This window comes from Fusarium coffeatum (assembly GCF_003316985.1).
Source record: "Fusarium coffeatum strain FIESC_28 chromosome Unknown BRIP53273_contig_72, whole genome shotgun sequence".
In the NCBI taxonomy this organism is placed as follows: Eukaryota; Fungi; Ascomycota; class Sordariomycetes; order Hypocreales; family Nectriaceae; genus Fusarium; species Fusarium coffeatum.
The window spans coordinates 155,226-172,787 of NW_022157868.1; the positions used below are offsets into that span (position 1 = coordinate 155,226).

Consider the following 17,562-nt stretch of genomic DNA (forward strand, 5'->3'; position numbering starts at 1 on the left):
TACTACCATTCATAGTTAGAGGTTCAAAAGCTTAGTAGCATTTTCTACATAGACATCGTTTCGTTGAGCCTCATCGAATATTCCTTCGAGGCCAGTATCCAAGGCATCTGCCAAACCCACCACTAGCCTTTCAGGAGTAAAGGGATAGTCTGTCCCATAAACCAGCCTCTGCTCTCCTCCTTCGCCCAGTATCCTGAGTAGGCCATGGATGGCATTAGGTAAAGGGAACCCAGCAAGATCAAAGAAAAACCTCTCCCGCAATAATTCCTCGAACTCAGCGGTCTGACTTTCTGCCCCTGATATCAAAGTCGCAAAAGCACCGATGCGATCAAGCATTGAAGGCAGTGCGCAGCCACAGTGGGACATAATGTACCTGATGTCTGCGTATCTAGCAACAGTTCCCGAGAGAAGCAGATTTGCCACGGCGCGAGTCTCGTCGAACATGAACTCCATCATCGGCCGAGGATACTTCTCCAGTGGCTTGACTGCTTGTACCTGTGGTAGAGCATTTGCCTCTGCAGATACAGGGCCAAGGATGTTGCATGTCGTCGGATGGATGAACAATACAGTCTTCCGAGCGTTCAGATGTGCAAAAACAGCATCAAGCTTTTCATCGCCTAGATAAACGCCGTTGGCATTTGACAGAACCGCAATCCCTAGAGCCCCAAGCTTGTCCAATGCATAGTCGATCTCGGCAATGGATTCATCGACCAGCGGCAAAGGCAAGGATGCAAAGAATCCAAAGTGCGAGGGATGGTCGTTGCAGATAGAAGAAAGTTCCTCATTAACCTGGCGGGTCAAACATGCTGCATTGTTATCCTTACTTGGCGTCAAGTGTGTGCCTGGTGAGGTGATGCTCAGTATGGATTTGCTAATATTCAGCTTCTGCATAAGGGCAATATGCTGCTTCGGACTCCATTGCTAAACCTTGTTAGTAACCGATGGAACCTCTACATATGAGCTAGTCACGTACAGGGAGAGCAGGCATGCCATCAGGCTTTTCGTGGCCATTTTCGACAGCATATTGACGATATCCTGGAGCCACAGCGTGACAATGGAGGTCAATTCGTTGCTGCATTGGTTTGAATTTTGGTGCGGATTGCATGTGCTCCTTCCAGTGTGCCTTGTCGATATGGGTTTGCGTATGGATAAAAATACGAGATACTCTATGAGTGAGTGGATAAATAATGGGCTTGGGGCTGAGCTTCTCGCACAGCGAAGGTAAGGACAGCCAAGCCCACTATAGTCTTCAATAGCCAATCACTTTTCTTATCTGACATACTCCGCCTGGGTTGCGAAATATCTGGGTCCGACCCTTGCCTCGGCTTAAGCAGATCCACATACCATGCTGGATAATTACTGATAATGCACGGAACTTTGAAACCCTAGGTGCACCTTCACAGTCACATCGTCTTGCCATGTAACGGTGAGTCTGCTTCTTCCGACTGTGCCTATCTCGGCTCCAATCATCGCGCGGACTGCCTTGGGCAGAGTACGACAGGGAAGGAGGGCGGGGCGGATGGGCTCACACGGTTTAGATACATAAACAGGGGACCATGTGGCTAAGCCGCCACCACTCGCAGGGTCCTGCATGATCGGTGGTGAATCCTTTGAGCCACTAGGCTGGGAACACTAATTTGGTTGCAATGTGGATCACACTCAGACCGTTTATTTCATTTATTTCTCGAATTGTCCGATACTACCTGGATTCGGGCCCGAGCTTTCCATGCTAATCATGAGGTCCTCAGGGTAAGATACCTAAAAGAAGTTCCGGGTAGCGTCGACGAGAGATAACTCAGCAAAAGGAGTTGTTACTAAAGAGTGTATGAATAAATTGTCCATAAGATTGATTTTACTCATGACTCCATGTGCTGTTACTGTAAAACGAGAACAGCTAGTGGTTGGGATTGCCACATACCTGCTTTACGCCTCAAGGTTTACCTGACGACACGCAAAAGGTACCGGATCACAAATTTATTCGAGTAGCCGCATACAATTATGAGACCATAGAAATACAAAGCGACGAGACAAAAATAACTTTAAAATTTATTACAAGTCGGTGTTTTATCGAAGAAAGTAAAAGCCTCTGGGAGTTTCCTAATGTTGACAGACTGGCTTTAATTTAATGACCAACCATTATCCCTCGTTTGTTACGGACCCTTCAGCCGCGTGGTAGAGTGCGTTGAACGTAGAACTCATGTCGTTCAGAAGGGACTTGGGTGGGCCAATCTCCTTCACCCTCCCATGATCCAAGACGATAGCCGTATCGAAATCAAGTAACGTACGCAAGCGATGAGCGATCATGATCATGGTTCGACCGGGAAATCCATCCCTGATAACTTGCTGAATGGTAGCATCCGTGCTCGGGTCAATACTGCTTTACATTAGAACGGTCGCGGGCTTATGTGTTTGGGAATTGGTGACTAACTGTCCAGTGGGCTCGTCGAGAATTACGATGCTGCTGCTCCGTAGAAGGCTTCGGGCGAGACAGAACAGTTGCCTCTCACCGTGTGAAAATGAGTCGCGGCTCAGTAAAGCATCTAGTCCTCCGAGGGATGTGGCCTTTTTTAACAAAGTGACCTTCTCAAGAGCTGCAGTCATCTCATGGTCGGCAAGAGTTAGATGCCAAGGGCTTAGATTCTCTCGTATAGTTCCGTCAAATAAAAACGGCTCTTGTGTTACATAATTAAGCTTGGATTGAACGTCTTCGCAATGGAGTGTCGAAAGGTCGGTGCCGTCGATAAGAATTCTGCCCTGGTAGCAAGGTACTATCTGCAGGAGAGCTGCCATGAGGCTACTCTTCCCACTATGGGTTTGAAGCTACGTTAGCCGGATGCGAAGATAGAAGGTGCCTTAGATCAGAAAACTTACCTGCCAGTTCTACCACAGATACCAAGTTTCTCACCAGGTTTGACATTAAATGTAATACTGTCCAAGGCTAGTTTTGGCGACACCTCTAACCCTGTGGTAGCATCTTCATACGTTGCACTGACATTCTCAAAAGTGATACCGCCTCTTAACGGCCAACCTTCAATCAGGTTTGAAGACGATTGATCCGACTGTACCTCACGAGGGGTCTCACGTGAGAATGTGTAGATACGCGAAACAGCACCCAGTGAAGTCTCCATATCTGTCCATTGCATGACAAGATCGCATAGACTTTTTGCAAGTGTCGTGACATGAACAACGGCTAGGCCGACTAGTCCAGCACTGACCTTCGTGCGAAGAGCGATGGCAGCTCCAATGACGATCAGTTCTGTGCCTGTGGCGATGAGAGATAGGACAAGTATCAGCCAGCGTTGAACGCAGTAAAGGGTATAGAGGGGCTTTTGACACGAGTCCAAGAGGTTGTAGCTCTTTTGAACATAAGCTGAGCTCCAGCCAAAGGAGTGGATCGTGGTGATTCCCTGGATACTGTCGAGAAACAGCGACACGATAGGTGCCTTTTGTTCGAGTCTATTTAAGAAAAGGTAAAACATTAGCCTTTTGACCAGAACATGCTGAAAGGAAACAATGACAAGGGGAAACTGACTCGAGTAACCGCAACTGCCTGGAAGTGCGCAGGTACAGCATTTGAAGCAGATAAAGCACAATGGCAATTCCTGGTGCACCTATGGCCAAGTACGGGACAGCCGAGATAGCAACACCAATGCTTGCTAGGCACGCGAGTAGCGCTATAGACTCAAACGTTAGTCTGCTAAAAGCACGAGAGAAAATATTTATACGTACCCATCACTGTCAAAAGAATATTAAATGGCAGTTGCCAGTCACCTAAGCGGATGTCCTGACTGAACCTACCAATCGTTAGTTTGAAGGAAGAACGTGCCTATCTAATGGTTGCACTCACCTATTTATAAGAGATGCAGTGTCTTCTATGCTTGTAAGAGCTGTCAACGGAGCTCTTATTCCAAGTATATGTTAGCGACAATTTCGGGACTTGGATAGCACTAAAGCGCAGTGGTTTACCTCATCGTGGTTGTTAACAAGTCCGCGTGCATGACGTGCGATGCCTTGGAGGCCAATTTGGTGAAGAAGAAACTAATCGAGGTCAACATGATTTACCTGAAAAACAGTACAAGGCTCCTTGAAAAGGACTCACATGGGTGTTATCAGAATCCCAATAGTGATGAGAGTGGCCCAGGTAGCGTAGAGGCCTAGCCAGTAGCCAAGACCTCGGCCGCCATGGGAATCCTCGGCCCACCACACCAGCCAAACACCAAAGATTGCGTTCAGTACCATGTAGAGACTGATGCCAGTAACAAAGGTTCCGACACCAAGCCATCCCATAGCACCAAGATAGTACGTAAAGGGCCTCCAGTCTCCCTGCTTTCTCCGCAGATCATCGGCCTTGGTTTTGAGTTGAGATGCGTACTCTCCTCGACTAGCTTCAAGCTCTTTGACTTGGACCAGGGGATCTCGAGGCAAAGAAGAAGGCCGTGAAGACTTTCCACTTTGGTGTTGTGAAAAATATTCTTGCCGTGTGGCGAGTTCTGCGTATGGGCCTGAGTCGATGACTTGGCCATCTTGGCCCATAAGCAAGACGCGATCTGCGAGACGCAGAATCTGCAACGAGTGCGTTGCTACAACAACAGACATGTTCTGCGAGCGAATTATTCCATCCTTACTAAATACATTAGTTATCAAGGAAGATGTAGTACGCCCATCAAGGGCACTTGTTACATCATCAAAGATTACCCGTGCCTTTCTAGAACACAAGGCTCGAGCGATAGCCTAGAATGATGTTAGTCTTGACTTAGACACCCGTCATAGGCTATCCCAGTCACTCACGATACGCTGCTTTTGTCCACCACTCAGCTTCGATCCTCCACTGCCAACTTCAGTAGAGTCACTGTTGGGCATATTGTCCAGATCCTCACGAAGTTCACAACTGTGAAGTACAGATTGATACCAGCTTTCGTCCACTTCGGATTGGCCAAAAATGTTGTCACGGATAGTGCCTTCAAAAATCCAAGGAGTTTGAGAGCAATAAGCAACGTTGCTTGAGGGGAAGAGATCCGAAGGTTGAATTTGTTGAGAAGCAAGCAGTTCTCGAAGAAGGGTAGATTTGCCACAGCCGCTTGGCCCTGTGATAGCAATAATTGAATTTGGCATGAACTGAATCGGTAGGCGACTGTTTTGGTCATATCGGACTTCAAGCTTCCCACGAGACTGCTCGATACAGTCTAGAACAATACTCGACTCAGGTTCTATCAGGATGTTCTGTCTGGCACTCTGGCCAGTGAGGTCTGAGCTGCTGGTTGTAGCTGTCGAGGGGATGAGATCCTCGGGGGTCCGAAGAAATGATTGGATTCTACCGTAACATCCGATTGCTTGTGCTCCCATAGGAATTGCGAGCAGTAGCTGCATAGCAGGAGCGGATATGAGGTTGAGGATTGAAAAGCTGGTGACAGCCGTTGCCTCTGAGAAGTTGGGCTGTCCTGAAACCATCTTGGCAATTGAGTATGCGCCAAAGGTGACCAGAGGGGCTAGAACCTGAGGGGCGGAAGCTGTTATAGAAAGCATTAGAAAGATGTTCAGATTGAATCTGGATAATAGAACATTCATACCGGATGCCAAGGCAGAGCAATTGGTGATTCTGAACTTCTGGGATGTTCGTAGCTCATTCTCCCGCTTCTCATGCAGTTTATCTTCCAGAATCCTAGAAAGCCCAAGAAGCTTGACAGAATGCAAGAAGCTAAGTGTACGGGTTGTCAAGTCAATTCTTTTTTCGATTTGATCAAACCAAGCGGACTGATGACCAGCGATCCTGGAGCCGATGACGGCAACAAGTGTAAAGGTTACTAGTGGAAAGAGACAGTCAGCAGGCCGACGATTTGGGTGTTTGATACGTAGACTAGGAGTCTTCTAGACTTACAAAGAATCACGACGATTGGTATGCAGCAGACCGCACCTAATTGACGATAGAGAAGGTATGTTCCGATCACGATCTGCAAGAGATGAGCCCATGGCTCCAGTAATCTCCATGAATCGTTAACGATAGTTTCCACATCTGCACTCATAAGAGTGAAGGAGGTCATCTGGTGTAAGTCGTTTCCTCTCAGCTGGAGAAGCTTGGAGTAAATCAGGGGGACAAGTGCGCCACGGGTCATGGTCATAAGACGACCAACGTAGTGGAAACCCCATGGGATTACCAACTTTGCCAACTATGTCAGCTAACACTTCAAAGTGATGGGGTACATAAGACTCTTACAGCATTGGTCATGGAAACACAGAAGAACCCTCCGAGAAGCCCGTAGCCCCTGTTTATAGAACGGTCAGCTGAGTCCAGGAAGGTCACCAGTTCCTGGATGAGCAGTGGCTGGCAGATGTTCAGGCCGACCTGGACTAGATTTGCAAGTAGTATGATGCAGAGCTCTTTGGGGAAACTAGCAAGGACATCTATGAACAACGAAAGAGGTCCTATTGAAACCCCTGTTTACTGTTAGCAATGATGCAATGGTGGGCAAGAGCCAGTACTGACTCCTCTTCCATCGCCGCTCAACCTTAGCTGTCAGCGTCTGTGATGCTAGCTTCTCATTGATAGGTGGTAAGTCATCGGAAGATATGACGGTTCTGAAACCCATAGATAATACAGGAAACAACCAGATGAAGAAAGCTCTCGAGAAGAGGCTACTTCGAAGCTCTAGGGACGATTTAGAGTACTCGGGTAGCAGGATACTTGCTTTATCTCTAGCATCGGCCAAGAGAAGAAGCAACTTTACCACGACGATCGCAACCAGAACTCCAGCGACTGTATTACTGTCTGGAAGAAGAGACTGTGTCCTTGCTCGGACAGCATCTAGTAGTGTAGTTAAAAGTAAAGAGGCTGATAGAATGAAAGATGGCCTGATGGCCTTTCGATGTTCCCAATAACATAGTGCAGTAAGCAAGACGCTGGCGAGTAACTGAAAGGTTCCCGATAATACAAGGAGGACACGATGAGATGCCTGACTCCTGGAAAGGAAGGCTAGTAAGACAGCATGAAGGGCACCAAGTGCCACAAAGCCGAACTGAATACGTCATTTAGCTTAACATAAGGGGAACGAAACACCCAGAGATGTCAGACAATGTTTTGCATACCAATTTAATGTTGAGCAAGCAACAGTCACGGGTCTTGGCAGATCTTGCCCAGAGGGAGTATATCCTCCAGGGAATAATAGCAACGATTAGACATGATGTAGTGAGTGAGAATATGCTTTCCTCAAATGTAACTATTCACAAGTTAATTAGTCGCCCGATTCCAAGACATCGCATGGACATGATGTGTACCGGTAAAGTCGAATCCGCCACGACAATCTGCAAGTCCAGGCACAGTAGGTCCAAATGTATTGTCTCCGCAGATATGGGAGTAGCTCTCCAAGCGCGACATGATGCAGAGCGTGTGGCGCTGTGCTGTTGTATCCACTCAGCGGTCTACAGGTTAGCTGACAACCGCCAGTTGTAGTCCGGACCGGATGATGTTTTATTCCGGCACCTGCTCCAACAGTTGGCATTAATGGGTCGCAGGAGTTGAAGAGATGAACACAACACAATGTCGAAGCTCGCTGTGACGACGGTCAATTGCTGGCATCGATGCTGGCAGTTCCACATCCAAACACTTCCCGAAAAAATTGGCCGCGCTAAGCCGTCCGTTGCTTGCCAGAAAAATTTGTTATTTCGCCGGTTCGGAACAAGTCCAATAAGGAAGGTTACACATTAATTACTCGGAGCAAAGCCAGTGATAAGGAAGGTTCCACGCTGGTGGTATCCTGCATCCAGGGATCTGATCCTTTCGGTCTGGAGCTCCGAAAGGGTTAGCCGGTTCCACCATCTGTGGAGCGTTGCAGTAGATAGCTCGAGTCTAGTCTATAGGGTTTACTGCGATAAATGAGATATCAGGAGGTTTAGAATGTCACCGCAGTTGCGGTGGAAGTTCATTATAGCGCAGTTTGAATTTTCAAAACAGCTTCGGTAATAAGTGGCCTGATTTCTCAGATACGGGCAAGGGTGTGAGAGTTCACAGGGCGCCTAGGTACGGGGGTGGCTATGTTAAGTCTGTTTCTTGGGTGAACTCGGTTTGCGGTGAAGGAGGCAAAAACTTAGATTCAGACAGGTTTTGTCACGGAACCTCAATTTCCTTGTTCATACTCATCCCAACCACCGAAAGCTTCTCAATCCGATTGCCCTCCAGCATGTATCTGCAAGGAATGATGGGCGTTCCCAGTATCGTCCAGTTATGCATACCCATAGTTCTTGCGGTTGGCTTTGTTCTGCTGAGGCACTACCTCGCTAGTCGCAGACCCAAGGACTTTCCTCCAGGGCCCCCGACAGTACCCTTCCTGGGGAACCTCACCATGGTGCCTTCATCTAAGGCATTTCTCAAGTAGGCGACCGCCCTTCAGGATAGTTTATAGACCCGTAGTAACACGCAGATAGATTTCATGAGATGCAAGCCGATTATGGATCTATAATTGGCCTTAAAATTGGTTCACAGAACTTTGTCGTTTTGAACAGTTACAAGCATGTGAAAGCGTAAGTCAGCGCATTCCTCAGATTGTAATCATGTGCTGAACTATCACACAAGACTCTATGACGAGCGAGGCGCTATCTATTCCAGCCGAGCCAATGCCTTTCTTGCCAATGAGATTGTCTGTCCCAATGAGATACATATTCTTCTCATGCAGTACGGTAAAGAGTGGAGGAAGCAACGCAAGATTTTGCAGTCGCTGCTCAGTGTCTCCGTGGTAGATAAGCTACTCCCCCTCCAAGAAGCCGAGACTACACAAACCATGGTCCAGCTTCTCCAAGATCCTGAAGGTTACTACGACCATATCCGCCGATATACCACGGCAGTGATTCTTGCCTCGGTCTATGGCCAGCGCGGCTCCTCCTTTGACCACCCCAACGTCCAAGCCCTTTACCATGCTCAAGATCAGTTTACTGCCCTGCTAGAGCAAGGGGCCAGTCCCCCAGTAGATGCTTTCCCTTTCTTGCGAGCGATGCCCGAGTTCTCAGCGCCTTGGAAGACAAGGGCCAAGGCGGTGCGCAAGGAACAGAAGGGTTTATACCTTAGGCTTGTTCATGAAACTAGAGATCGATTGAACCGTGGTAAAGGCAGGGATTGCTTCTTAAAGACTATGTTGGATGACCAGGAAAAGAACGAAATGGACGATGAGCACATTGCTTATCTGGCTGGAAACTTGGTAAAGGAGTCCCGACCTATCATTTGAAGAGATACTTGGAGTATATTTATCTAACTCTCAACAGATGGAAGCTGGCTCTGACACTACCGCGTCAACCCTACTCTCTTTTCTTCTCGCAATGATCAAGTACCCAGTCGAATTTAAGAAGGCACAGAGGGAAGTTGATCAAGTATGTGGATCATCGAGATCTCCATCAGCAGAAGACATAGAACAACTTCCTTTCATCAAAGCCTGCATGTATGAGGTATGTCCAGACTATCCGCCCGGTTGTCTGTTCCCCCTTCTGACTCTGATGCGCAGACCCTCAGGTGGCGTCCAGTGGCGCCTGGTGGCGTCCCTCACGCTCTAACAAGAGACGACACCTACGAAGGGTACTTTCTGCCTAAAGATACTGTCGTCCTTGCTAACACTTGGGCGATCCACAATGATGAGGCCGAGTACGTAAGACCGCGCGAGTTTATGCCTGATCGTTTCATGAGCAATAAATACGGAACCCGGTATGCGGTTGACGAAAGTAGTGCCTCTCATCGCCGAATCCTGTATGCCTTTGGTGCAGGTAGACGGGTATGTCCCGGACAGAGATTGGCTAAGAACTCTATGGTATGTTGTGTTTGGCACAAATCGATAGTTCAAACTTGTATTGATATTTGTCCTCGTGCAGATGCTAAATATGGCCAAGATTGCCTGGGCCTTTGATCTTTCAGCTGGCTCTAACGACATTGATGACGATATCGATACCGCCTACCACGATGGGTTTCTGATTGCGCCCAAGAAGTTCCCTATCAAGATTACACCAAGGTCTCAGAGCCATAAGGAAATTATCATGCAGGAGTACCAAGCTATAGCATCATTTTGGGACAAGTATGACGATTAGCCTTGATGGATAGTAAGTTGTGTAACGTTGAGATAAGAGAGCTATTTTCTGTAAATTAATGGCTACCTATGTGTATACGCTAGAGTGACTGGAAACTACTCGCCATTGTGTCGATGTAAACTGTACTATTTGCAAAATGACCTTCATTCCCCCAAATAAATGACTATTCGCAAAGGCCTTCGTTGGTATGCCATCTGTCTTATATGTTGCGAACATGAACTTGATAGCCTACGCTCGTTCAAGAATTCGACATGCCTCCCACAGCTGTGCTGATGTCTCGTCAATCTTGAAAGTGTAGGTCAGCATTTTGGAAGGTGCAAAAATATGGAGAATCGCGGTGACGTACCTTATCTTCTAGAAATGGCTGGAAATGGTTTCCCGGAATAGGAAGAACCTCGACAGAACAACCAACTAAATATTCCCAGGCCACAATCGCGTCATCACGAGTCTCTTGTTGACTAAGCCAATTATAGCGAACTCCAAACAAAGCCTCGGTATCCAGGGTGCTCTGGCTTCGCAGCATGACTGTTTTCAAGGGTGTTCCAGCAACTGGGAAATACAGCTCGGGCTTATAATTTCCTAACAGTGACGCATTGGACAAAAACTCTTCTTGAAGGTTTCCCGAAATCTCAGACTGGCGACCGGACCCGATTATACTGGTAATGATAGCGGCTGGAAGTGGCTCGTGATCGATTGGACTTGGTGAGTCAATCAGTACAAGGCCTTTGACATTGACCCCGCGGATCGTGAGCTGCCGAGCTACCTCATAAGCCACGACGCCACCAAAAGACCAGCCTGTTACCATATTCGTTAGCCACAGTACCCCATTTGGTTCAAAGGTAAATATTAGTTCAAGACGTACCGCCGAGAATCAATGGTGAAGCTGGGTGCCTAGCATCCGAACAGATCATGGAGACATAATCCTTTGCCATGTCCACAACACTTGGGTAAAAAGAGCGCTCCTCGCCACAAGGCTCGAATTTAGGATCGAAGAAGGCATACGTGGTTCTATCGTGACCCTGAAGTCGCTTATACATGCCAACTTGGCCGCTGCCATCATGGAAGAGATATAATGGTGTTTGAAACCCTTCGGCAACATGAAGAGTGGCTGGCAGGGTCGGTGAGTCGGAAAACCCCTCGGCTGAGTGTGATGGTGTTGAGGAGACTGGAGTGATAACGCAGGTGGATTGAAAAGCCGATATTCCTGAACTGCTGGACTCATCAACACAAGCCTTGTACATCTTCTTGCTGGATGATTGGAGAACGGAAAAGAGCATGTTCTCCATCTCTTCAAGGGTTTCACATTCTGATAGGGCGTGGTGGCTGATCCCGGTCTGACCGGGGAATGCTCGTGAAATCTCGGAGGTGATCTCGATCTGCATCATGGAGTCGATCCCAAGATCACCAAGGGACATTTTGTAGTCGATATCCTGTTCAGTGAATCCACCAATTCTTACAACAATATTTTTAAACATTTTGCCCATATCAGTATCTGCTAGAACAGGACTGTCACTAGAACTGCCAGTGATAATACGGTCTTCGGTCTTGCCTCCTGCAATGGCCGACAGTGGGACTGCTAGACTCTGGTTTTTCCGACTATGTTCCTGTTCATCGGGCTTGGAGCTCGATGACATGCGACATAAAGCCTGTTGAAATGTGGACAACTGCAGCTTCTTAAACTCCATACCGCGAATTACTGCAATAACCCTGTCAGAGCTATCCAATGCTACCGAATCTGCAATAATGGCGCCTTTGACCTCGAGAAGATTGCAATAGATTTTGCATGTGTCTTTATAGTCCAGATTGTGGTAGGCAATCATGATCGACTCAACGCCAGAACAGATGCCAATCTCGTTTGAACCAATTGCGAGATTGGCAATAAACCCTGCTGCGTGTAGCAATGTGTCGGTAAAAACAGGATGGGCCAGGTAATGATCAAGCGTGTCATGAGATGATATCTTGAAGGAACCCATTCCTTCAAGGTTCGAATCAGCCACGTTCAGATACTGCAGACTGTGGTACTGTGGAGAATATCGCACGACCCGGGTGAATATATTCTCGTATAACAGCTTTGTCCGGAAAGTACTCATATGATCCTTTGCAGGACCAGAGAAAAACCGACTTTGCCTGGTCACCAAAGCATGGTCTTTGATCCACTGCCCAGCGATGGCATCTAGATTTTGGGTATCGACATAACCAGAGCAATGCAACGTCTCATTGGAGGTATTGGCCAAGCAAGAAGTGATCTTGAAGTTTGGTAGCGTGGATAGCTCACTGGCCTTGGAGATACGCACGCGCACTATCTTATCATGGCAATTTCCATGTACAGACAACGGTAAATGGATCAGCGGACTTGAGAAAGTCATGCCAGTTACGACCAGTACCTCATCCTTCTGAGGTTCCAGCAGAGAATGAGCCGCTTCAAGTGCAAGCTCGTGAAAGACGGATGCAGGACAGATTGGTGTACCGCCGACATCATGTCCAGAGATCAATGGCCCAAGTGTATCCATATCGGTCTCAAAAACAAGCTCGCCAGATGTAACGGCGTCTGTTCTCAGCCAAGATAATAGAGGATACTGGGTCCTAAGACGACGTCCGGTCCCGTGATCCGAACCCTCTGAGTTTTCCATGGCACCAGTGGGTTCATGAAAAGGGACGAAGAACTTTGAACCTTCCAGTGGGTATCCGGGCAAGCTTGTTACTTGCGCAGATGTACCAGCAAACACTTGTCGCCAATTGATTTCGATCTTGCGCAGAGAAATTGCGGACAAGGTAATACCGAGAGAGGTCCACGAGTCACGACCTTTTTGTAATGTGTTGAGCAAAGTGCAAGAACTGGAATTGATAAAATCCTTCAGCACTGGTAGGAGAGCTGGTTGCGGGCCGATTTCAACGAAGAGAGACTCGTCAAGGGAAGATTGACCAATGAGCCCCTCGAGACTCTTTACGCCTCCATGGAAGTGCACAGGATTTCTCGTATGGTTTGCAAAATAATCCGAGCCGTCCCTGGACTTGCAAAAGGCTTGCCCATCGACGTTGGAAATGACAGGAATCGTCGGGTCATGTAATTTGACGGTTCTGCCGAGCGCGCGCAAAGGCTCAACGATGGGATCGATGGCGGAAGTATGGAAAGCGAAAGGGACATTGATCAGCTTTGATCTAATGTTATGAGCTTTGCATCGTGCTTGTAGTTTGGCAAGTTGCGTAAGCGGACCGCCGATGACGCAGTCTTGGGGACCGTTGTGACATGCAATACTCAATTGATCCAGTGTTAAGTCTTCAGAAATGTAGGCTTGTGATTCTTCGCGTGTCATATGGCACGCAAGCATCCCTGTTGTGTTTGCAGGACAACGTTCGCCCATCATCTTTGCTCGTGTGGCGACGACGCGGAATGTGTCCTCTAGTGTCAAAGCACCGGCAACACAAAGAGCCGCGTACTCCCCTAAACTAAAGGTTAGATGTGGGTTAGTAACTATCTAGAAGCCAAGCACAAACATTAGACAGTTCGATTCCACATACCTATGGCCCATAAGATAATTAGGTTTGATACCCCAAGACATCAAGACCTTTGTGAGTGCATATTCGAGCGCGATGCACGCGCATTGCGATACCATAAGGTGCTCAACATCCGACAATGCGTTCATATAAGTTTCACCTTTCGAGCTTATGTAGTTGACTAGGCTGGGACACCCTAGATCGAGTTCCTGGACGATCTGGTCACACAAAATGATTATGTCCTTGAAGGGAGCATATGTACTCATGAGTTCCTTGCCCATGCCGCTGTAAAGCGCACCTTGGCCAGTGAAGACGAACACGATTGACGCAACAGGCCTGACAGGTTGGGATTCTGCAGCTCTGCACTCCCTCAACTTTTCGACCAGTTGAGATTTCGAGTTGCATGATAGCGAGATACGATGGCTGTATTGATGTCGACGAGCTGTAGCCGTGTAGCACATATCTGCCAGTGATGCCCGATGTTCACGTTTGACGAGGAAATCAATGCTTTTGGCCACAGAAGACTGGAGAGCTTTGTTTGATTTTGCCGTAACCGTGAAGACATAAGAAGAACGAGTGCCTGTAGCTTGTTGCTTGTGGTCCTGCTTGGCAGTTCCGACCCATTCCTCTAAGAGTAGCGATGCATTAGACCCAGCAGCCCCGAAGTTGTTGAGGATAGCACGTCTAGGCATCCCTTGCTGCTGTTTCCATATCATGTTGCGTCTAGGGATGACGAGACCGGAGCTCGCTAAGTCACCCAAGGCTGGATTAAGATTTTTAAGTCCAGCTTGCCTTGGGACCTCATTCTCGCGAAGCATAAGCAAAAGCTTGGCCAGTCCCGCAGCACCAGAGGCAGCCTCACAATGACCAATGTTTCCTTTGATCGAGGTCACAAGCAAAGGGCTTTTTGTTGAGTGGTGCTGACCAAAAACAAGTTTCAAGGTCTCGACTTCCCGAGCGTCTCCAGCTTGTGTGCCCGTTCCATGTGCTTCCACAACGCTGACAGATGAAGGTTCAACATTTGCTTGACTGAGCGTCCTTCTCAGTAAAGCAGTTTGTGTCAGGCTGTGGGGATGAGTGATGGAACTAGATTGGCCGCTCTGGTTGATTTGAGCGCTTTTGATAACTCCATGGATGCGATCACCTTCCGCAACAGCGTCTGAGAGTCGTTTGAGAACGAATAAAACACATCCTTCCGCGCGACAGTAGCCGTCGGCTGTTGTATCAAATGGCTTGCAGTTTCCTGTGGGACTTAGGAAGTGTCCACGAGATAGACCTAGATACATCTGTAAATTCCATGCGTGTTAGTGAGCGGTTCGATCATGGCTGCTGGGCTTTACTTACATCGGGGCTGGTAATTATGTTGACTCCGCCCGCAATAGCCGCTGTACAGTCCCCGCTCTGTATCGCTCGGCAAGCTTGGTAGATGGAGACTGCCGAGGATGAACATGCTGTGTCGGTTACGACAGAGGGCCCACTGAGTCGATAGAAATACGATATCCTGCCGCTGTGAAACGCTCTAAGAGTGCCAGATGGGTAGAATGTATCAATATCGTCACGCAGGTTGTCAGTATAGTCTCCCGTGGCCAGCCCGATGTAGCAGCCAGTGCTCGACCTCTGGAAAGATGGCGTTGCGTCTGCCACGTAGCCAGCATCTTCCAGTGCTTCTTGAGCGGTGTGTAGCAGAACTCTCTGTTGTGGATCCATGGACTTGGCTTCGCGTGGGGAGATATTGAAGAAGGCATTATCGAAACTATAAAACAGTTAGAGTCACAGATCATATCACACGGTGGAAACGAATGTACCTAAATGGGTCCTCTAGGAAGGCTCCGTACCTAGTGACCATGGACCGTGGCCGGTCTCTCTCATCTGTATAATAGTCGGAAACCTCAAATCTGCTTTTAGGAATCTCCTGTACACCATTGAGGCCTTGGGACAATGTCTCCCACAATTCATCGGTGCCTTGGCCTTTGGGAAGTTTTACGCTCATCCCAACAATAGCAATATCGTTCGGGCGGATTGAAGACTGCGATACGAAATCTTTATCTGCCTTAAAGAATGATACATCATGACATGAGATATGAGAATCCTGAGACTCAAACATGGGAAATAGAGACCGAGAACTGGGGCCAAAAGCAAGAACCCGGATGGGTCTAACAGGATCTTGTTGTAAAATACCCTCAATGTCTGTTGCGATTGCATAGCTGGTCTCAGGCCAATTCACACAGTGGATAAGAAGGTGTCGAGCCAGCCATACTGGTAGCTCGCCGGAAGACCCATTAATGGTATCGAAACGTGTACCGTCCGATGATGAATAAATCAACTTCATAGGTTTAGAGCACAGAGGGAAGTTGATATGTCGACGGACGATCTCTCTCTCGACAGATGAAACCACAGGTTCAAGTTGGTTTCCTCCGTGGTACCAGCCATGAACATAGGCAAAGGTTGTCACCACTCCATAAACATCTTGTAGATGTTCCTGCAGAGCGAGGAGATCTGCTTTGGGTCCTGAGATGGACACGGAGCCCGAAGTCAAAACAGCTGATATTTCCATTCGACAAAAACCGAGCCGGGAATGAACCTCCTGTATCTTGTTGTTTACCTGTTCTCTGGTAAGACCCCGGGTGACAAGCGACATAGTCGCCTCTAGATTGGCATGTTCCCCGATGCCGTTTGAGTGACTCCACATGTAGCTGTGATATGCGATCCAAAAGGCTAAACGAAACCCTTGGACTCCAGCTGCCACAAACTCGTCAAGGTCAGACGCGAGTGCAACAACCGCAGCTGCAATCATGCCTGATGAGAACCCAGCCGTCGCCTGCAGGGCATCAAACGAATTCCCAAAGACATCATTATCTTGTACGGTCTCAGCCAGATATCTCAAAATCTGACAAAGGTAGATAGTGGTTGCCTGTAGTACTGGGTGTTGATGATATGTTGCTACAGGCCTAAGCAGTTGGCCAGGTGTGGCGAAAGCTTTTGTCTCGATAGCAAGAATTCGCTGAGACTGGACATCCAAACTTGAGATTTCTTCCAGGAATACGGCATGGCATTTTGACAGGAGGATGCTGCCAACACCCACAGACTGAGCATCTTGTTCGGCCTTGTTGCCAGCACTGGGCGAAAATATGGAGTGAGATCCCTGCCCACCAAATAAGACAAAACGGTGTTGCATCATGGCGACAGTGGAGTAGCCGGAAGCAATTGGTCAAAAAACTTCGTTGTTTACTGCAGTACAGGTTAAGTGCTTGCAGTATGTGTTGTCTCGTGGTTTGTAATGGCTAGTACACAGGCAGTAGAATTAAAGGTAAACTCAATGCACGAAACTAACAGCGTGGGCTGCCCGTCTGCGTTGCTCAACCCCTCTCAGTCTCGAGAACTTTTCTTGATCCACCTAACGGCCAGTTTTGCTTGCGTCGGCGTCCCCAAGATGGGAAAGCGGACAAAGACAGGGTCCTGCTGGCGCCTCTACAGCCATGAACGGATGGCATTGATCCTAAGAACGGCCCAGGCCCTTAACGAACACACTGACCGATGGTTAGCTCATGTTGCATTTTTCACATGCATCGCCACCGAGGACCTGGTCCAGGGTCTGAATTAATGCAGGAGCTAATTATCTTTCCCCTGTGGTTGATGACCGTATCGCATTTCTAGATCAGTCGTCTAACGGCCGGGGCTCTGCTCATGGGTACATTCATGGATGCGAATCCTGTCGGAGACTAACTTTCTCCAAATTCATGGATACAGATCCTATCGGAGACCCCTTCTCCAACTTCATGGATATGAATCCTGTCGAAACTACCCTTCTCCACTTTCCTACCCTTGCCCTGCAAATGTGGATGGAGCTATGATGAACAGACACTTTTCGACCCAATCGCTAGGTCGTTTGGCAATGAAACGACCCTCTTATCTATTCCTCAGGAATTAGTGCAGGCTAGGTGAGAGTGGAGCCATGCAACCTCAGGGTTTATTTCCGTTCGGCGAATTCAGGGTCGGGCTAGTTCGTTATCT

The 17,562-nt window shown here is 48.1% G+C and overlaps 3 protein-coding genes across 3 annotated transcripts; 1 reads left to right on the forward strand and 2 right to left on the reverse strand.

The window, feature by feature from the left end:
- Nucleotides 1-15: 15 nt before the first annotated feature.
- On the reverse strand, nt 16-7,369 carry FIESC28_03434 (uncharacterized protein; the record flags this gene model as incomplete). Its single annotated transcript, XM_031157583.1, has 19 exons — nt 16-921; nt 974-1,240; nt 1,283-1,348; nt 1,402-1,618; nt 2,159-2,374; nt 2,429-2,806; nt 2,872-3,456; nt 3,533-3,674; nt 3,730-3,794; nt 3,848-3,877; nt 3,967-4,038; nt 4,100-4,731; nt 4,789-5,507; nt 5,568-5,801; nt 5,876-6,155; nt 6,212-6,432; nt 6,482-7,010; nt 7,081-7,211; nt 7,270-7,369. 19 exons carry the CDS (start codon nt 7,367-7,369, stop codon nt 16-18), a joined length of 5,790 nt encoding a protein of 1,929 aa, XP_031018409.1.
- A 964-nt stretch (nt 7,370-8,333) lies between these two features.
- On the forward strand, nt 8,334-10,056 carry FIESC28_03435 (uncharacterized protein; the record flags this gene model as incomplete). Its single annotated transcript, XM_031157584.1, has 6 exons — nt 8,334-8,362; nt 8,416-8,511; nt 8,564-9,182; nt 9,247-9,426; nt 9,483-9,782; nt 9,844-10,056. The coding sequence occupies 6 exons, from the start codon at nt 8,334-8,336 to the stop codon at nt 10,054-10,056; spliced, it is 1,437 nt and encodes a 478-aa protein (XP_031018410.1).
- Nucleotides 10,057-10,284: 228 nt separating this feature from the next.
- Nucleotides 10,285-16,726, reverse strand: FIESC28_03436 (uncharacterized protein; the record flags this gene model as incomplete). Its single annotated transcript, XM_031157585.1, has 6 exons — nt 10,285-10,341; nt 10,403-10,851; nt 10,919-13,503; nt 13,576-14,837; nt 14,896-15,304; nt 15,357-16,726. 6 exons carry the CDS (start codon nt 16,724-16,726, stop codon nt 10,285-10,287), a joined length of 6,132 nt encoding a protein of 2,043 aa, XP_031018411.1.
- Nucleotides 16,727-17,562: the final 836 nt, after the last annotated feature.